This window comes from Pomacea canaliculata, linkage group LG7, assembly GCF_003073045.1.
Source record: "Pomacea canaliculata isolate SZHN2017 linkage group LG7, ASM307304v1, whole genome shotgun sequence".
Lineage (NCBI taxonomy): Eukaryota > Metazoa > Mollusca > Gastropoda > Architaenioglossa > Ampullariidae > Pomacea > Pomacea canaliculata.
This window is the reverse complement of record NC_037596.1, coordinates 85,224-107,644: the sequence shown is the minus strand read 5'-3', so window position 1 is coordinate 107,644 and position 22,421 is coordinate 85,224. Positions and strand designations below refer to the sequence as shown.

Here is a 22,421-nt window from a genome sequence, read left to right as displayed (position 1 = left end):
TCCCGTCTTCCCACACTACAGCTTGAGTCACACATGCCGCTATACAGTTGCCTAGTTCCTGTGCCAGAGACCTGGTCTAAGCGTTTCTTTGTTTCTGTCTTCCATTCCTAATGCCATTCCAACTGACCCCTGTGTTTTGGCATAAATCCTAGATAGAGTTTTCCATAGCGACTTTTTTCCCAGCCATCTTTTGTGCTATTTTGTGTCTTTCTGCACCGACTTGCTTAAATATGAGGTAACTAGTCATTACTGTTGCGGTTGTGGCTGTAGTGATTGTGGTGACGGTGATAGAAGCATCTGAAAATATAGAATAAGCAACAGTTATCACCATTATCAACCGCTAACTAGTCCTCACGTCTTTTCAAGACAAAGGTCCTCCACCTAATAAATTAAGTCGTAAAACGGACAGAAAGACTCCCTTCTACTGTCCCCTCCAGCTAACCGATGCTTACCTCTAATTATCTACCCGACCTCGGCTTAGTTGTTCTAGCCTTAAAACAGTAGGTTTATTACATCATGCATAAATTATCTTAAGGTTTTTATAAACACAAATTAATTGCAAGTCCCCAACATGATTTCGTAGAACAATAATAATATCTCTCTAAATAAGTATTGAGATAGCACAACAACTAGCTGTTCCACGCAATAGACAAACAATCCAAGACAGGGTGGACAGACCACTAGTAAGCCTCAGTTTCCTGAAGTTTTTCATATTGTTTTATGTGGCCTCTTCAATACGCACATGCAGATAAGTGTGTGTGTGGGCTTCAAAGCTACGGTTGTAATATTATCTTCAAATTTAGTAGGATTTTTTCTCTTGCATATGACTCGATCATGGGTGTGTTTGGTTGTTAAGCTTTTCCCAGTAGCCAGTTTATTTTTTTCCTACAGTAAGAAGAAGTTTGCAGGTCCTCTTTTAAATTGATTAAAGATAATGTCTTCCTGTCAAAGCACACCACAATGGCTTTCAGTCATTTGAGTTTTTATCTCCCTGCAATTCTCAATTGGAAATAAACCCAGTTTCTTAGAATTGGTGAGTTCCTTCCTCCGCATATGACTGAAGCCTTGCAGACATATTTCAAACTAAAGAATTTTGTGTGAGTGTTCTGTAAACACTCATCCTAGTCATTACCTACAAATGTTTACTTTTGTGTGACTTTATTATATTGGCATCAAGTCTAGCCAAAAATACTGTAAAGTAATGCATATATGCAGCAGGAGGAGTACTGGTGATGTTTTGTCCTTGACGGGTCTGGCTATATGAAACACTTTGAAGAACGAAATAAACTTAATATTAGTAGAGATATAAAACACCGGGTAAGATGCGAGCTAAGCGAATTAATTTGAACTATAACTACAGATATAGTCACAGAAAAAAGAATGTTCCACACCACACTTTGTTAATTCCCTTGTCTTTAAAAAAATCTGAACTCGGGCTCAGTGCACCACACGAATCCCAACGCACGTCCCAAGGCGGAAAGACGGAAAGAAAGAGATAAAAAGATAAAAAATTAATGCCAACCAATCACAGCCAGACACGCGACATGTCAGCCAATCGCTGCTCGCGGAGCTTAACATCCTGGTCGCTGTGTGTAAAGTGGCGGCGCTGCGGTCGACGTCCAGTGTCTTGTCAGTCACAGACACACCATCATTGTAAGTCTTCATCACCAGAGTCAACGAGCATCATGAGGTACAGGGTGGTCACTACTTACCTCATGTACCTGCTGTTGGTGCCAAGGCTGGGTAAGTAGTCATTATACTACTGTAATAACTTGTCACGGATATGAAACTCTCTACAGGTGTGTAGTGTCCCACTGGCAAGATTAGTCAGCGTTTTATGACAAGTCATGTTAATTAGGTTATCAGACTGCTGATTACAAAAGACTAAAAGAAGATGACAATTATTATTGGGTTTATCTACTGCAGATATCATTCTTACTTCCGTTTTGCGGCAGAGGTCACTCTTTGCTCGCTGCTGTTTTTGTATTGCTGTGCTTTTGCTATTTAAGGTCGTCTGATTTACAGGAGGCTTCTCTAAAGTCCTGTACTGAAGGGCCTTTTACTCAATTAAGGTTTCTTTGGGTGTGGAAGTGTCGACATTTTTATTGTAGACTCTAAATGGGCGTGATAATAATATCCATATTAAAATTACCACATGACACTGGGTGCAGAAGAAAAACACAAAAACTAGAGCAACAACAAGAATGCAAGTTCAGGACTAGGAGTAGAAAAAAATTAACCCTTCCTATTAGATACCTCACTGTCAAGTTGTTAAGGCATAAACTAACAGTAACAAGATATAGCGACACATTACATCCATCTTTAGAGATACGCTGTCACGAAAAAGTAGAAACAGCACTGTAGTGTGGGTGCCATAAGTTGAGCAGGCACTGAGAGGGATGGGATGCTGAAAACTCCAGCTTTCGCCAAGTGCTTTGTCAGCAATCTCCAGGCCGACTTTTTACCACACAAGAGACCAGTAATAGGAACTTGCCAGGAGGGGCAGCCCACACTTAAGCCAGAGTGTAAAGGAGGGTGACCTCTAACCCTGCAAAACCTCGATCTACTCCTGGTAGCTCAGTGGGACACGTTACTCTTGTCACAGAGCCAGGCGCAGATTCCTATCTGGTGCGACATCAGGCCAGCTGGTGACGGGAACTGAGTGCACACTGGTGCAAGGGGCGTTACGCATGAGAGCTTGTCCCAGTTCCATGCAAGGCTTGTTTTGTTTCTTACATCTGGGGAAAATTCCAGACAAGGAAGACCAACGGTCAACAGACCATCATCTCTTTTGCTTCTCCTCGGGAGGGCCCTTTGTGTAGCAAAGACAATCGTTCGAAGTAATTAAGGACAAACAGTTGTGTGCCAAGCCATCAAGGATAATTCCCTCCCACGCGGTAAAGACGATGTGGTCGAGTTAAGTGGTGTATGAAAGTGCGAAGTGTAGAGCGAGTGAATGTGTATGCAGATGAGTGTAGTATAGGACTATGCAAAGCTAAAGATAAGTTTTATGACTCACTAAATACCTGGATTAGTGGTAAGGGTGTAGATTAACGAGACACCCTAGACAAGTAGGTAAGACGGAATTTTTTTTTTTTCGTAGGTTCATTTGTCTTTAATTGTATGTTATGTAAACTCTTGGCATGTTTCTATACTCAATAAGTATTTTGTTTCCACTAAATTGCGCTATGTTGTTTACTCGGGAGTGCGTTGGGGGCTTGAGTTGTTAATATGTGTTAATTAGTAATTTAGTTGAAGTGCATCGCGCACAAGATTAGCGAGCGTGTAATTAAGACTTAACTACGAGTCTCTGTACCTACACCCCATAGGATTGCGACACACACCATGTTAGAAATACGAAAATTTATTGCGTCTCACTTCATATTCTAAAAACTACAAAGGTCCTCACTGTTATGTGCAAAAGAATCTTGAAATGCAAGGAATGTACCCCACTGAAACAAAATGGATGCAGGAAACAGCAAATAGGACTACACAACCAAAAGCCTTATCAGCCACTCGAGCAAAGTCATGTTACAGGTCATACAGATCAGACTTAGCACTAGTGCAGAGGTGCTAGCAAAAGAAACTTTAAGTTTAAGAATGATTTTGACATAGTCTGGCATGAGGAGCTATGGCATGAGATATGAAAAATCAACAGCAAATATTAGCTTACTTTCGCACCACAGCAGGTGTTAGTCTATGATGTACCATATCACCGATGCTGCTTATTATCTTCTTGGAAGATATCATACTCGAAACTTTCCACGTTCATCATACTTCCATGTCAATTGGATAAAGACCGAAATGCAACCTAACCTTTGTAGACAACATAGATATGTTATCAGGCACTAACAACTGAAATGGAATGGAGACCAGCAATGAAAAGAGCAACGTCATGGTTTTTGGAAGGGCAAAGCAGACATCTATATAAATGGAATACAGCTCGAAGAGATAAGCAGCTTCAAGTACTTGGAAGCCACTCTCTCCAAGAACGGCAGCTCCACATTATAAACTGCTGCTCAGTGCTGCATCCTTAAGGCAAACAATAAGCGGTTTGTGACTAATAAATATAAAATCTACAACAATGATGTATAAGCGATTTATCTGCTACAATGACAAAGTTGACGTTGATGATGATGATGATGATGATGATGATGATGATGATGATAAAAAGAATTAAGCGAAAACGTTTAGCAGGGGCGGCTCTAGGCTAAATGCGATCCTGGGCAGAAAATGGTGGCCTTTTCCTTCTTCTGTTTGATATTCAATATTTATTGGCGTTGTGACACCTAGGATTAGATGGCCCTATGCAGCTGACCAGTTTGTATATGCCTAAGGCCGCTCCTGCGTCTGGCAAGTAGTCATGCCTTTCACTCCTTAAATAGTTATAATAAAAACATTTGTAATTACATAAAGCGAAGACAATGTTTACAAGCACAGCTTCAGAAAAGAGGAAGAAAAGCATATCCATCTAATAATCATGCAGCATGGCACTTTTTCCTTGAGTGTTCCCACTTATTTATGACAAAAACGTACATAACTTATTAATGTACCATATTTGTGTTTTAACTTTTAGCTCAAGAGTTAAAAGCTCGTGTGGTCGGTGGCACATTGATGGCGGGACGTCTGGAAATCTTTTACGATGGAACTTGGAACACAGTGTGTGGTGACTCTTTCGGAGAGGAAGAAGCTTCTGTAGCCTGCAGGATGTTAGGATTAAACAGGTAAGTGTAGTCTAACACAATCATTAGACACATTTAACTCTTGTTCTTGTTGTTGTTGTTCTTGTTGTTTTTTATTGATAAATATTGAATCAGTTCTTGTTGGTACATTAATAAGTTATGTACGTTTTTGTCATAAATAAGTGGGAACACTCAAGGAAAAACAACTGTTGCCCAGTCGTGCATGTTTCAAACTGCTCCTGACTATTTGCAAGAGATAGTTCCTCCATACCAGCCGTCACGTAGCCTGCGCTCAGGCTCCCAGTCACGCTTCTGTCTCCCTGCAGTGGAAGACACCAACAAGAAGCGCACTGGAGCCAGGGCCTTCAACACGCGGCACCTAAGCTGTGGAATGCTCTGCCATCGTCACTCTCCACCATCATCTCACCAACCACGTTTCGCAAAAGACTGAAAACCCATCTGTTTCTTTCAAACCAGTCTTAAACAACCACGAAACATTTCTGTCTATATTTTTTACTTTCCTGGTGTTTTATATATTTGTTCGCTTTACTTTTTCTTCTTTTGTTTTTTTCTGCGCAATGAGCATTCTTCTGAATGGATACCTGCTCATTACAAATCATCATCATCATCATCATCATCATCATCATCATCATCATCATCATCATCATCATCATCATCATCATCATCATCATCATCATCATCCTTGTTGTTCTTCTTGTTGTTGTTCTTCTTGTTGTTGCTCTTCTTGTCGTTGTTGTTGTTCTTCTTTTTCTTCCTTTTTTCTTTCTTCTTCTTCTTCTTTCTTTCTTCTTTCTTTCTTTCTTTTTCTTTCTTTCTTTTTCTTTCTTTCTTTCTTCTTTCTTCTTCTTTCTTTTGTCTTCTTTCTTCTTCGTCTTTGTCTTCGCATTCGTATTCTTTGTATTATTATAATTATTTATGTAATCAGTGCTCAAGTATTTTTTAATGTCCATGTCTTCTCTTATTTGTTTCTCATGTCGGACAGTACAACAGCAGTAGCCGTGGGGTCATACAAGTACGGAGCAGGCTCTGGTCCTATTCTGCTCGATGACCTGCGGTGTGTGGGGAACGAAACCAGCCTGGCGCAGTGTAGACACCGGGGGCTCTACAGACACGACTGTGGACACTGGGAGGATGTCGGCGTCGTGTGCAACATACGTACGTAGAGATTACTTAAACATAGACATATACTCCAGTATTTTATTTATATTGTTAAAAATTTAATAATCGTGCTGTAAGGAATGGCTCGTTTAGTTTCCAGTTACCATCCTTTGGTGGATTAGACTAGAAATCAAGTACATGTATGTTCCAGGGCGTTTCAACAAATAACATATTATTATTACTATTAAAAAAGTGCAACAGAGTAAAAATATATAAGTAATTCATGTGTTTCAATATAATTGAAATCTGCTAATTAACTTGTAATATTTTATAACAATTAGCACGTCTCAATTTTTAAGTTGCTAACCATTTCTTTATTAAGCCGATGAACAGATAGGACATGCTGTACTATTACTATTTGACTGTTGTTGGTGGTAATGACGATCTTGGGATCTTGACTTCATCCTGTTAAAGCATTACTTCCCCTCTGTAAGAATCAACAAAAGTCGCCCATCATATTCGGACGGCACTTTCCTTTGTTACGGTATTCAATGACTAGGATGTCTCGGTGGTAGCATTTCCCTTGTTCGTCACTGACATCACTTATGTTGGGGGGCAAGAAATCTAGATAGGAATGAAGAATATTTATTTTAAGTGACGTTCAAGCTCCCACTTTCTCGTAATCAGCATCTTTAGCTATCAAATCTTAATCATTATCAGCTTTATTTTTTTCTAAAACAAAACCCATTGACAAAGATTTAGAAAGAAAGCCATGCTTCCAGTTCCTAATCACTCAACTTAATTTTAAATAAGGAATCTCCCGTGATATCTCTGATTTGTGGAATTTAAAAAAATTCTCTCTTTATTTTAGCATCACTCAATTTAAGGAACTTTTGAGTTAGATGCTGTAAACTTTGTGAATCTTTCTTCAAAGCTTTCACACAGTTATTCGTAAGACCCATATCGTATTGTGAAGAGGTGGTAAATTCAGATAAGTATAGATTGTTCGGGTTCACAAGAGGAATTCTTTTGACATTAATCTTTCCTGGCACATATTTATGTCTTACTCATTCTTGAATAATGACCTCCAGTGGCACTACTATCCCATAAAGAAAGGAAGCAGATATATTTAATGAACCCACTCTGCATGCCCATCCATAAGCCAATAACTTTTAGATCACCACAAATACTTCAAATGTATGTGTCATACTTTATACAGGTTACAATTATTTTAGTGTTTAAATAAAATTTCTATATAAACAGTACGTGGAGGATAGTAAACGTGTATGAAAGGTACCTTATACCTTGTAAATATAAACAGACTGCACTATTTTGGAGGTTTGCGAGTTGTGGTCTTTCTTCCACTTGTTGATGTAAGGTTCCAGCTTCTCCAATACACATCTGACTTTAAATACTTAAAGAAGAAGTGGGTCTTTTATGCCGACATACATGTCCTTGTTCTACTTTTTATTTTGATTTTCAACACATGTTTATGTTTGCTTACACTCAGTATTACAATACTTTAACATTATTTCACATTAAATAATACTAATGAGAAATTTATATAGTGCTCTTCCAAAGATTTGCTCAGAGCACTTTAAATCAGTCGTACACAGACCGAATCATAGACAACCATTCACCGACATTCACATATAATAAACTACACGGCATATTTAAATTCAGCACATTAAAGTTAGTACAAGCTACCTATCTGCTAAAATGTCACAAAAATTGCGTGTTACTATTATTATTATTATTAGTAGTAGTAGTATTTGAGGATAGACGACAGTTAATAACATGGATCCATATGGGAAAAGCTGTTAATCTTGCTTGCAATCCTTAAATTACTTTTCCATACTTGTTGGAGATAGCGACGAGCCACACACACACACACTAAGAACTCAAGGACAGAGCTGCTGATCCCAAAATCCTTTGTTGTCTCAACAGAAACAGGCTTTCATAGAGCAATGTTGGTGTTTTCAAGGACGGAATGCTTTCTCTCTTGTACTAAAACTTTGAACCTGTTCTACTGTCTTATTACCTTTAGCTAGTGGTGTGGTTAACTCTACCTGGAAACCACCCGGTAACCTGCGGGTCCCAAGCCCGGATGAAGGGGGAGGGCTAGAAACCCAACCCTGTAGAAAAATAAAACGCTACAGAAACCGCAAACATACTAACAGCACTACTGGAACCTGGACGGGAAGATTCCTCTCCGGAGGGGCCCATGACGCGTGCTGGTGAAAGCCCTCTTCTCACGGCCAAGGCAAAAACCAGGATAGGGACCTGGAACATCAGAACCCTATACGAGAGAGGAAAATCAGCTCAGGTAGAACAGGAAATGAAGAACTATAACATCAAGCTCCTCGGCCTGTGCGAGACAAGGTGGAATGGCAACGGTCAGACCAGACTTTCGTCAGGGGAGACTATTATTTACTCCGGCCATGAAGACCCTGACCATGACCACACACAAGGAGTAGCAGTCCTGATGACACCAGAGGCTGCAAGAGCACTAGTAGCATGGGAACCAGTCTCCCCACGACTCATGTCAGCCAGGTTTATCTCCAAAGGGAGAAAGATCACGATCATTATGCACCTACCAAGGCAGTTAAAGAAGAGAAAAAAGAAGACTTTTACAACTCCCTACAAGGACTGGTTGTTCGTACTCCAAAACGAGACCTAAAGATCATAATGGGCGACATAAATGCTAAAGTAGGAAATGACAACACAAACGACACATAATGGGAAAGCACGGTGTTGGCAGCTGCAATGAAAATGGTGAGCTGCTCACAGACTTCTGCTTATTCAATGACCTTGTAGTCGGAGGTCCAGTTTTTCCACACAAAACCATTCACAAGACCACCTGGACTTCACCAGACGGACAGACAGAAAACCAGATCGGTCACATCACCATTAATCACCAGTTTAGAAGGAGCCTGCTGTATGTCAGAGTAAATTGAGGTGCAGATGCAGCCACAGACTTGTGGCAAGCATGAAGATAAAGCTGAGGTCTTTCCATGACTCATCAGACAGAATTCAACGTTCAGTTCTTAGAGACCGTAGAAAACAAGAACAGTTCAACTGCGAAGTGAAAATTAGGTTTTTCGACACTGAAGGGACTCCTGGAAGAAACAGTGGAGAACCACTGGAAAGGATTGCAAGAGACCTGGATGACTGTCTGCACACACGTTCTGGGAAAAAAATGAAAAACAGCACAAGAAATGGCTGACTTTAAAAAGGAAAGAGCTGAAGCAGAAGACCAAACGACGTCAAGACTAGCAGGAAAAAGAAGAGCTCAGAGCAAAATACTGGGAGATAGACAGAGAAGTGAAGAAGAGTGCAAGGGACGAGAAGAGACAGTTCGAACACAGGATAGAAGAAGAGGCAGAACAAGCAGCCGGGCGAAAAAACACCAGGAGACTTTACTAAATTTCAATAATTCTGACAGGAAGGAAAAACACCAATGAGTGCAGACCAATAAAGAATAAGAATGGAGTCATCACCGGGGATGCAGAAGAAAGATTTCGCTGGGTGGAACATTTTGATGAAATACTTAAACGGTCACCACCACCAATCACTTTAGACATTGCCCGAGCTGCCGAACAGCTCCAAGTAAATACCAACCCGCTAACTAAGACAGAAATCATCAAAGCCATCAAGTCCTTGAATTCTGGGAAGGCGGCAGGCCCTGATGACATTGCTGCAGAAGTACTCAAGGCAGACCCAGCAGTAGCAGCATAGATGCTACACCCCTGCTGCACACAATTTTGGAACAGGAGCAAGTTCCAGCAGACTGGAAGCCTGGCTACCTAGTAAAGCTATCAAAAAAAGACCTTACAAAGTGCAGCCATTGGCAAGGCATTACGATGTTGTCCATTGCTAGCAAGGTGCTGACCAGAATTAATCTGGAGAGCCTGAAGAATGCCCTAGACAAGAGACTGAGGCAAGAACAAGCAGGCTTTCGACAGGGAACATTATGCACAGACTAAATCGCTACTCTACGAAATATTGTCGAACAGTCCATCGAATGGCAGTAACCACTATACGTAACTTTTGTGGAGGCTTTTGACTCCGTAGACATGGAAACCATCTTGTTTAGCACTACGGATTTCCACCAAAGCTCACTGTCATCATCCAGCAGTTGTATGAGAACTCGACATGACAGGTGATACACAAGGGAAAGCTGACTGACCCTTTCGCAGTGAGGACTGAGTGACGAAAGGTTGTCTGCTCTCACCGACAATCTTCCTGATCGTCATAGACTGGATCATGAGGAGAACAACCTCTAACAGCAACACGGGCGTTCAGTGGACCTTCGCCAGGCAACTTGAGGATCTCGACTTTGCCGGTGGCATCAGCCTGTTGTCCCACAAGCAACAACACGCACAGACAAAGCTCACTCGGCTCACAGAAAAAGCATCGATGACTGTCCCCACTCCAACTACATGGGGAAGGGAATGTATTGCAGAGTCTGACCGTTTCACCTACCTCGACAGCATAGTCAACAAAGATGGAGGTACAGATGAAGATGTAAGAAGCCGAATAAACAAAGTCAGGCTTGCTTTCAACACAGTACGACCTATCCGAAACTCCAAGGCTTTATCCTTACACACCAAGATCCGCATCTTTAACACACAGGTAGAGTCAGTCCTTCTGTATGGATCTGAGATATGGCGAGTGACAAATGCCATCACCAACAAGATACAGACATTTGTCAACAGATGTCTGCGCCGCATACTCAATATCAGATGGCCCGGGAAGATCTCCACTACAGACCTGTGGGAGAGAACTAACCAAAAACCTGCCAGCCAAGACATCAGGAAGCGGAAGGGGGGCTGGATTGGTCACACCTTGCAAAAGCCAGCCGACAATTTAACGAGACAAGCTCTGGGATGGAACCCACAGGTGAGGCGCAGGTTTGGGAGACCCAGACAGACGTGGAGGAGATCAGACCACAGAGAGGCAGAGTCATCTGGCAGGACATGGTCCCAACTGGAAAGGGACGCCCAGAACCGGGTCCCATGGCGGGGTGTGGTTGCACCCCTATGCTCCACTGGGGGCCATTAGGAACAAGAAGAAGACGTGGTGTGGTTGGGCGTTAAAACTAAAGAAAATAGTATGGCGGCGAGTCTTCATCCTGTAGCCAATCATCCCATGCCATATCATCTGCATTTTATTTAGAGAAAGACACTAGAAAAATCTTCCCAAACTTCATTATTGTATAAAAAAAAACAATATTGGTTAACAGCTCACCCTGGCAGAGCTCCTGTATTTATTACTAACATGGATAAAGGCGTACACCGCAGGTTAAGCTTTTCCAGCGTATAATTGAGATGCTCCTCCATCGAACTGACAAACATTATGTAAAATTTAGCACTAGGATAGGCTGTAGGATTGACAATCTTAACCACTGGGAAGAAGGATTTAGTATAGGTAACTGGCTTTAGTAAGTCCATGACATGAGCTGGACGTAGATTACAGTGAGTGAGATGTCTGAATGTCAGCCTCACTCCATTATACCAGTCTAATAGATATACAAAGTATTCTAACCGTGCCCTTGTTGAACTCCAAAAATACACTGCTGTGGTCGCCTTCCTTTGATAGAAACTGAGAATATCTTGAAAAAATCTTTCTCTTGCTACTATTTCTTTTAATAAGGATCCTCAATGCATTTTATACTCAAGGGGTTTGACTTTCATGGCATGAAAAGGTTTCAGGTAAGGTAGGGTACGAACAACAAAACATTAGTTGATCCTCTCACAACAAAAGGTGAAAATGGCATAATTATACCTAATCTGAACTGTCACTAAAGAAGTTACCTGGTCCATCCACAGCGTTCCTGACAAAAATAGGCAATAGCACTTCTACTTGTAATACTAAGAGAAAGTGGATCTTTGAGCTGTACACAAACAGGAAACTCAGAAAATAGGCAGATAAAAGGGAAACAATAACATCATTATGTTCTGAAACTGTGTCTCTAGAGACTCAAGGCAGAAGTCAGATGTAAGATGGGCATGTACGAAGTTTTTGCACAAAAAGAAACATTTTAGCAGAAGATTAACTCTTATTGTTAAATTTTCAGCTGAGGAGTTGAGAGCTCGTATAGCTGACGAGGCAGTGGAGGCTGGACGCCTAGAGATATTTTACCATGGAGAATGGAACACTGTGTGTGATGATACATTTGGAAGGGAAGAGGCCCAGGTGGCCTGCAGAATGCTTGGCTTCAACAGGTGTGTTATCTCACTTTGCTTTAGAAATAATACGTGTAACCATTTTTCTGTAGCACATGACATTGTAATTTAATTTGGAAGATTCCCGAATGCTTGTCTAAAGAATAAAAGGTTACAATACAATACAATACAATACAATACAATACAATACAATACAATACAATACAATACAATACAATACAATACAATACAATACAATTTTATTAATCCACAAGGAAAATTCCAGATAGTGTTTACACTACTAATATACAGATACATACATATACATGTTGAAATTATTTCTCTCTCACACTCACCACACACACACACACACAAGATGCAGGCACTTAACCTCATCTTCACACATGTCAAACATGTGGCTGGTAAATGCTTTCTGCCCACCAAGCAAGTGTTTGAAAGAAATGGGTATCTGATGAAATTGACAAAACTTGACTAAGTGACAGTGGGAATTCTGCTCTGTCTTGTATGTGCAACGCCTTAGGCAGGTTATACTGTCATTACTTAATTTTAATTGTCTTATTATGTATAACAGAAAGATGAAGACTACTTTTAATCTGTAATACCCAAAAAATCTTATAGAAATTAAAGGAACTGGCACACTCTGCAACGTTTATATAGACTTACAATAATGAAGGCATCAACAAACACGACTGAGAAGAATAACCAGCTGTAAATAATTTGAAATACAAGTTGAAATATATATGAGATACAGACTAAACAATCTGGATATGTTTATGTGACCGGACACGTTTATTATTTTTTAAAATTGTATTGCATACATATATATTATTTTGCTGTCTGACAGTACTGAAGCAGCAGTAATGAGCTCAGACGACTATGGCTTAGATCAGACCTGGGCAAAGGCCGGTCCGTGGGCCGGATCTGGCCCGCCTCCTGTCTCTGACCGGCCCGCCCGCTGGCCCGCCCGCCAGTATATATACTATATATACAATATTGGGTAACATTGAGTTAACTATATTAGTCCGGCCCTCTAAAACCATCCCAATTTGTCATGCGGCCCCTTGGGAAAATTAATTGCCCACCCCTGGCTTAGATAAAGGGTCAGGTGAAGCTTTTGATCAACCTTTAGGCGAGATTAAACTGCACAACCTGCAGTGTAATGGTACAGAATCCAGTCTGGCACATTGTCAACATAGTGGGATCTCCACGCACGACTGCTACTACTCGGAGCAAGTCAACATTATGTGCAACAGTAAAAAAAGATGATCCCGTTACCTCCTAAAACTTATCTTTTTTCTTAGACCGTCTATCTTTATTCCTACCTACGTGATTTGTAAAAATAAAAAGTAATTTTTTGAAAATTGCAGAATATATATGTCAAGATGTAAAGAACGAACAAAAAAATGGAGGTAAAAAATGATCAGCAAGACGCTGCAGCACAATGATTATATATTAAAATAAATGTAACAAAACATGTATTCGCAGCAAAAATCTACGAGGCACAAACTATCACAAGTAAAACAACAGCTAACTTGCTACAGCCCTTTCCTCTATCTTTATTATCTGCTTCCCGATAGACCCGGCTGTTATTTATTTCTTGTGGTTATTAAGTGCAGACGGAAGGGTCACGTGCCATCTCTATCATTTTGACCTGTGTATGGTCATAAAATTCCCCATTGTCGTAAACGAATTTTTGATCCGATGCATTTTTTATGTTAGCCTTGATATCAGCGTACAAAATTTAAAAAAACTGAGCTTTTGTTTCCCACTTGCTATACGTTTAGCATTTTTATCTACTCTGTGTGTACTTATAACTGAATATCTACATTAATTTGTTAAAGAACCCGTTATAGTTCAAAAAAGAATACCATTTGCCCTTTTTAGTAAATAGATGTAATCAGGATTAAAACAGAATTCTTTTGCCCATTTCGTTAATAACCGAGAGATTAGTTCCTATCTTTATTGAATTACTGTATTTCATTGTAAGTTCAGGCAGGCGGACAAAATTAAGTGGAGCTAGATAGCATGTCTGAACTAGCCGCCATGTAAAACCCTGTTGTCTTGTTGCTAGTCTTGGGAAGACACAGAATAAGGAAGTCATCTAAAGTATACTTTCTAAAGAATACACTCTCTATAAAGTCAAATAATTAAGTTGTGAATTTTTCAGCGGATCAGATCCTAACTCGTGTAGCAGGCGGTACTTCGGCTGCTGGACGACTAGAAATATTTTACAACAACGAATGGTCCACAGTGTGTGGCGATGAATTTGGAAAGGAAGAGGCGCAGGTTGCCTGCAGGATGCTAGGATTTAAAAGATTTGTCAAGCAACTTAATTTGTGGGGCAGGAGAGGAGGGTTCTAATTTGGTTTGTCTTACAATTCTAACTGTTAATTTTGTGAACGAGTTTTATATAATTATGCACTCTAATCTGAAGGATCTGAGGGAATCTATTATTTTTTAAAAAAAGTGTAGAACTTCTTACCTAGAAAACTGTAAACAGTACAGTAAGAGAGCATAAATGAAGCAAAGCAGAAGAGCAGTGTACTGCATGCCTTCCACGTGTAACAGGAGAAGTAGTAAGCTATTTCGTAATGTTGTAGCACCAGCGAAGTCGATATCATGGTATTACAAAACAATCTCACTAGTCAAAACAAAAATCACTATTAGCCATGTGTTTCATCCTTACCAGGCAGGGACAATAGCCGGTTGTTTCTTACGAACAAAAGTACTTGAACCCTGTAGGCTATTATCACCAAATGCTTCGGTTTTACAGTGTCTTGATGGGACATTAGAAAGAAGAGGATTTTTTTTATAGTGGTCATCAGAAAAGCATGATGCAGAAGTAAAGTCATGCTTCATGTGTCAGGAAGAATCGGCAATTTTACCAGTTATCAATGGTGACAGAAAATGACAAGTTTTAAATGACATTGATATTGGCTGTAGTAATTATATAATTTGTTAGCTTTTTTATTTAAGGCTTTTTAAAATTAATAATTAATGCATAATATCTAGTAATTCTGGTATTGACAGCACTGAAGCAGCAGCTGTTAGTTCAGAGAAGTACGGACACGGTACAGGTCGGATTCTGCTTCTAAAGATGGAGTGCAACGGAAACGAAACCAGTCTAGCGAACTGCAAAAATAAAGTTGTTTACATCAGCAACTGCGATCACTCGCACGACGTCGGTGTTGTCTGTAACATCAGTAAGAACAAGAAAAAATTTCTTCCAAACTTGCTTAGTCGTGATAACTGACTAGTATAACTTTAAATTTGAAAAATATTAAAATCAATAATACATTGTTGACAGAAAATGCATGCAAAACAGTATTTTTCGGCCTATATGGTTTTTAATTTTCCTTATTTTATGCGTACTTCTTTAGACTGATTGATCTTTGCATGCAAATGATTCAGAATTAGTCTATCTCAAATATCTAGAATAAAAAAAAATACCAAAAGAAATCTAAGGACATAAAATTTATTTTCAAAGGAGGATTTTCATGTGAAATTTCGTAGCTGAACAGACAACAGCACGTCTGATTAACGGGACATCAGAAGCTGGCCGACTAGAGATATCTTTCAACGGTGAGTGGGGAGCAGTGAGTGACAAGGGATTTGGAAAGAAGGAGGCGGAGGTGGCCTGTAGAATGTTAGGATTCAACAGGTAGGCTACTTGGATTTTTTAGCGTTTTGTAAAACACGAACTTCAATAATGCAATATCATTAGCAATGTCAATTAGAAATATATATGTAAACTTCTCTACCTTCTAACTTAAGTTATATGTTTGTTTGTAGTTAGTATCTTGTCATTTAAAATATGATACTGCTTCGTTCTTTTTTTACACCCTCTCTGAATTCTTAGCCCTCTACTTCTAAGTGATTGCTTACTTAGATTACCTCCATCATGAACTTCTTATCTGTGCATTTATTCATTGCTTTCTATCACAAAAGTAAGAGTAAATTTACTTTGAGTTTCTCCTCGTTTCTCCTTATCGTGATTGGCATACATTCTCAGTTAACTGAACAGTTCAATGATGTTGATATGGAACAATGCTCCAAGACGTTACAGTGGGGGAAAAAAACAAGGACAAACAAGGCTTAGTCTTTGGGTGATAGATCCCAATACACATATTGTTACTATGGAACAGAGAATAGGTGTTTTAGTGACACGCGCACGTACACCTACTAAAATAGTCTATGCGGGTCCGGTCAAGGAAGCGCGACAGACATCATTAGGAGCAGCAGAAACAGCAACAACTACACCAACATGATAAAAAAATAATCAGTCATTCTTATAGCGGCTTCCTAATATCACGGCAGTCTTAAATCCCTTTACAAAAGATACACTAATATCAAGTGCTAAGAGCAGTCGTAAGTTCTGGAGCTGAAGTACGAGAAAATCCACGGAGCAAGAAACACATGTCTCATCAGGAGTCTATTCAGCATCCTGTACCTGCACAATTCCAAAATCTAATAACAATCAGTAAATTCGCATAGCATTCCTTACTACGCTTAAAAAAACAAAACAAAACAAAACAAGAAACAAAAACAAAAAGCAAACAGAGTAACGCCAAAAAAGAAAAAGCACTTGCTCGTACAATGGTCACCAAAATAACAAATTAGGTTGAAATACATAAAATACAGAGAGTTGCCTCCTTCAAGCCAGTTAAGCAAAGGGACACCACTCCAATAAAATAATTTTCCTCGTAGTAACCATGTACGAGACTTTTACACATTCTAAACTTTAAGTGTCTGGGCACAGATTCCCAGTAAAACCCAAACAAGTTAACTTTTTACTTCCCGTTGTGTTGTGTTTGTGTATATGAAAATACTCATGGTTGGTTCGCGAAGAATTATTCTGATTGTAAACCCATGGCAGAACTGGAGCAGAAACTGTCGGTCCTGCCGCTACTTATGACCATATTGAATGCTGCTGCTTTGTGTGTTTGTGTAAATGGGAATATTTAGTTGTTTTTTTAAAATATTGCACTCGTTCTATTTTACTCACTGCAAATTAATTTCAGTGCTGGAGCAGAAGTTGTCAGCTCAGACCGTTACGGTAAAGGTCCCGGACACGTTCTCCTCCATGTCACAAAGTGTAATGGAATGGAAACCAGTCTGGCTCAGTGCAAATTTGCACAATTCTATCCCAATGCCGCAATTCACTCCACGGATGCTGCTGTCGTTTGTAACATAGGTTAGAAGTGAAAAATATTTAATACACTGCTTGTTCCGTCCTAATTATTACGTTGTAAAAATTTTGTTTGTTGACTCTTTTTTTTTTTTAAGTCAGTGGTAGGTGTTGCACAATTTTACACGAAAAAATGTATCATATAAAAAAGTAAACTATAACGTAAACTTCATTTTAAAAGACCACCACCACCACCTCCACCACCACCACCATCATCATCATCATCATCATCATCATCATCATCATATCATCATCATCATCATATCATCATCATCATCATCATCATCATATCATCGTCGTCGTCGTCGTCGCCGTCGCCGTTCTTTATCAGTGTAAGCACCAGGTTTTTCCTATTTTAGACCTGAATTAATTGAGAAAAGAGCCCTAGACTGTGTAAAAGAAAATTTAAAAATCGAAATGCATTAAAAAAAAGGCAAAACAAAAATTCCTGAGTAAAAATATTGATATAAAATAACTTTACACAAATTTGTTTGGTGTCAAAGTCCTGCTTTTTTTTTATGAAACTGCCAGCTGAACAGATTGTTCCACGTTTGGTTAACGGGACGTCGGACGCCGGTCGCCTGGAGATACTTTTTAATCGAGAGTGGAGCACAGTCTGTAACGAGGGCTTCGGAAGAAAAGAAGCGCAGGTGGCCTGCACAATGCTTGGATTTAACGGGTGTGTAGTTAAGCTTTTTAAATTCTTTTTACCAACATTCCTATTAAACAAAGCTAACTAAGGTTAATCACAAAATATTGCCTGACATGTTATTTACAGTTTTTAGTGTCAGACTGATTCAGATACGTGTTTTGCAGGGTGAGATTAAGCAATGGCTGTAACTATGACCGCCTTTCATTTTAGCTTGTAAGTTAATTTTGTTAAAGTGTTGCTTAGTAAGAGTTTTAGAAAATAAAAACCGTAGTTCCTCTACATACCCAGATCAAATTTAACACTGATTGACTTGTATTCATGCTGCGTGTATTAACACATTTTGAAAGACTCACGCACGAGAGCAAACACACAAACATAAACTAACTCTTTCTAAAATGGACAATAACCACTTCAACTCAATCGGATGTTAATTCCAATCCTTATATTGCCCCCCCCCCCAAAAAAAAAAAAAAACCCCCAAAAAAACCCCAAAAAAACACACTAAAATGTTTCTTATTTCCTGCCTAACTTTTTAAATAATCGAAAAGTTAAAGCCAGGAGACTATTTTTATAAATAAGTACACATTTATTTATTGCTTTTACCTTTTGCCTTTATTCATTTTTTTGATAATTTTTCATAAACCTGTAAACCAACAGAACTGGGGCAGCAATAGTGAGCTCCGACAGATACGGGCAAGGTTCAGGTTACATTCTGCTCCCCACGATAAAGTGTAATGGAGCGGAAGTCAACCTGGCGCAATGCAGTCATCCGCTCTTCTACACCAGCGGCTGCGATCACTTGCAGGATGTCAGCCTGGAGTGCAACATCAGTGAGAAACTTTAACCACAGTATCTGCTTTTGTCGTAATTACTGCTAATGTTTAATTGCATTTTATCAGCTTTTTTTATGAATCTGGAAATAAAGAAGAGTAAAATGCCTTACAAAAAAGGAAATAAATATGTCATTAAGACCGAAACATTCAATTGAGTTGCTTTTGTACAGCGCTTCCATGACTTCAACAAGGTTTCTTCAAAGTTTACATTTTGCATTAGATGCCACAGCCACTTTTGTTAAATTCATTTGGTCAGGTGAATAAGTCTATGACTCTGTAGTTTTTACACTGTTTGCTTGTCATTTCTTTTAAAAATATTACTAGTAATCCCGTTTCTCTTTGAGACAGTATTTATGTTACTAGGTTTCGGTTTGTTTGGTCACAAAGGTCAAAATGTGATCAAGGATTATTTTGTCTTCCACTGCCTCCGTTTAAAAGTCTGTGACAATGTTATGATTGCTGTCCCTGTCAGCGTCTGTGTATGACACAGTTTTTACTTTGTTAATGTTGGATTTAAAATGCCTTGGAGGTAGAAAAAAGTAATATTGGTATTGAGCCTAATCATCTGACAAGTGAAGAGAAGCAGCCCTTGGATTATCAACAAACTATATTTAATCTTGAATTTGGCATATATATATAATTATATATTAATGAAGAAAAAAGAAGTGGCAAAGATTGTTGTATTCAAACAAAACTGATTGTAGTGGATACTACTGTGACAGGTCGTGTGAAACTGCGTTTAACTGGAAAGCGTCGAACCAGATTTGACATGGGTGGTGTGGAAATAGAGATTGGAGGAAAGCTGCAAACAATGTGTATCTCCGACGATAAAGTCGCGGCAGTTATCTGCAGACAGCTCGGCTTACCATCGTGAGAAACTTTCTTATCTTTAGTCAAACGAGTCCATGTATGATTAGTGGGTGTGACGATGGTGACTGTGTAGATTAAGCAAATAAAATCGCTACTTTAGCAGGAAGCACCTAAATTCTCTCTCACACGCACAAACTAGCACACACAGGTACACACACACTAGCACACACAGGCACACACACACACATACAAACTATCACGCGCGGTCCCTCTGATGCTCAAATCCGTAACTGAAGAGTTCGATTCATCTAGTGGTGGACATATTGTGATTCTATTTTTTGTACCACAGACTGGTTTTCTAGTGCATAATAGGGACCGCGGGTGAGATGGTAATTAACAAAAGAAGCTGACAGATACAAAAGGACAGGAGAGAATGTATTTCTGTTCGCGAAAAGTCGGCCTACAAACACTATGCGTATAAAAGGTCATAGGTCACATTGTATACTTGTAAGATTAATTGACATACCGTTTTTAGCTTTTCTCATAACCTAAGGCTTGCACACCGTAAACTAATCTATGAACAATCCCGTCTTTTGTGCGTGGTATTTGAAGACATGTATTTTGAAAAAAAAAGAGAATATTCACCCAATATAAACAAATCTTAGCCATGAGAAGATAATACTTGTCCCACCTAGACCTTTAAATTAAACTGACACATATTTTGATATGATATGAATGCTTATTGAAAATATCTTGAATATCCGAATTTGGTTTTTGTTTATGTATTATAGACGTTCAGCAGCACTCACCGAAGGATGGTCATTTGGATCCAGACGTGGCAATCAATTGATGACAAATTTTACATGCAAAGGCGACGAAAACAGCATCTCGGACTGCGACCAGAGTTTATTTAGTAACGGAAGTACCTGTAGTGACTTTGGCGTCGACTGCAGGGAGTGTAAGATGCTTTCAATATGTATTGAATTTCACTGGAGGCCATTTATTTAACTAGACTATTATTTTGAGGTTTCAACTTAGAATTTGTACATTTTGATGTTTGCGTGGTTAAAACAGAGACGAGCTATTCACTAAAAAATATTGTCATACCTAGCTTAATTTTCAATGTAAAAAATGCAACTCACAAGACCTGAAAGTAGACGTGTTTAAAGCAGGTATTGTATTAAACATCACTGACGATTATCTTACCTATGTAAATAAAACTGAGTTAACAAACCAAACAGTATGGTCAAGGAATGGAATCAAAATCAAATCAAATCAGACTTTATTGTCTGTCGAGGAGACCCAAGACAGAAATTTTTCTTTTGCTCACAAGGGTAGGCATACATACTCACACAAACATTTAACACACACTTAGGAGTAAAGATACATTAACATGGTAGTTGGATCTCCGTCAAATTGTCGATGACATTTCAATACTTTATATGCCTTTATATACTTTATATACTAAAAAAAATGCGTTGGCATTGCAGACTGCAACGAAATGTACAGTGAAACTTCTGAACACAAACTTTAAAACTTTAATGTTTTTATTGTGTATCTTCTGTTTATTTTCAGTTCGTACTCTGTTCATTGTTCCGGACAGAAATGAATATCCGTTGATAGAGAAAGAAAGTAAAGTGCTAAGATGTGGTATCTCATATATACATGGACGTGTACCCGAATACACATGGGTAGAGACCGCCGGTGGTAGACCATCTGGATATATTCTAAGGTTTGACAGCCTGACAAGGAAGCACAATGGAAGCAAAGTAAGGTGCAAGGCAAGCTATGTCAAGGATGGTGTCAAGCATAACCTGTCTAGTGACACCCTGGTATTGCAGGTTTACTGTGAGTGCATTTTGTATACATTTGTACTTGATTTATTTGCTTAGAAAAATAAGCAGCCAGAACAAAAGAGACTAATAGAAAAATTAAAACAGAATAAATTACTGATTAATTATTGTTTGAAAGACACTCACATACTTTTTGATTTTGCAGATACGGATATCAAGGTAACACGAAATGTGACTACTCTAGAGGCCATCCAAGATCAGTTAGAAATCAACACTGGAGAGAATGTTACATTTTGGTGTAAAGCTGACAGCTACCCTCATCCTGCGTCCATCACGTGGTCTGGAAGAGTGAACAGCACGACTGGGGAGTTACGGATCATAGCGGCAGACCACGTGACACACAGCGGTGTGTACACCTGTACCGTCGTCACTGAAGCAGCTCAGGATGACGACCGTCTTCCACTCAAGTCATCGTACTTGCTAAACCTAACTGTTAAAGGTGGCTTTGTCTGCATTTGTGTTGAATATTTACGAAAATATGTTTATGTAAGTCAGTTTTCAAAGCACATGCACAAAATTGCATAATTCCCACTTTCATGTTGTAAATAACCGTCCGACATACCGACTACGTTTACGCGAAAGCGGATGTAAACCAGCCCTCGTCACACTGAAAAAACAAGTTCGGTTTAAGAAGTCGGATAAACAAAGGTGAGTCAGTCTCATTCGCACTCAAAACTGTGCATGGGTGTTGAACAAATCTGAATTATATATTTAAATGTATTTTATACACCAGTAATATATATCTTGTAAATCTTAACGAGACATCTACAACACAGGTCTTTGGGTATTATAGCAACATTTTATTGGAATCGTGTTTGTGTTGACTTAGATTTAGAGTTTGCTTGTACGATAACAGTATTTATATTTGTGCAGGTTGCTGTTGCTGGAGTTATCTCCGGTTTAGTGGTAAGGGTTTTGTCTTAAATGAAGTCAAATTGTGTATTTACAGCAAGCCGATGGTATGTAATATAGGTTTTTTAGAAGACAGATTGCCAAAGAATTTTTCTTGTAAATTTTACAAACTTTGTCTTTTGCCCTTTTGCTGCTCATGAGGGTTGAACTAAACATATTCAACCGCCAATAAGAAGTTTGTCAC

General features: G+C 39.1%; 1 protein-coding gene across 2 annotated transcripts; it reads left to right on the top strand.

The window, feature by feature from the left end:
* Positions 1-1,583: 1,583 nt before the first annotated feature.
* Positions 1,584-21,916, top strand: LOC112569636 (deleted in malignant brain tumors 1 protein-like). Of its 2 annotated transcripts, XM_025247476.1 has the most exons (13): positions 1,584-1,743; positions 4,577-4,724; positions 5,686-5,858; positions 11,881-12,028; positions 15,020-15,192; positions 15,503-15,650; positions 17,011-17,183; positions 17,709-17,856; positions 18,487-18,659; positions 19,385-19,532; positions 20,264-20,430; positions 21,048-21,320; positions 21,471-21,916. In XM_025247476.1, exons 1-13 carry the CDS (start codon positions 1,686-1,688, stop codon positions 21,848-21,850), a joined length of 2,310 nt encoding a protein of 769 aa, XP_025103261.1. In that variant the 5' UTR covers positions 1,584-1,685; the 3' UTR covers positions 21,851-21,916. The 2 variants fall into 2 exon arrangements, with proteins under 2 accessions (XP_025103261.1, XP_025103262.1); XM_025247477.1 differs by lacking the exon at positions 21,471-21,916 and having other exon boundaries at positions 21,076-21,129.
* Positions 21,917-22,421: the final 505 nt, after the last annotated feature.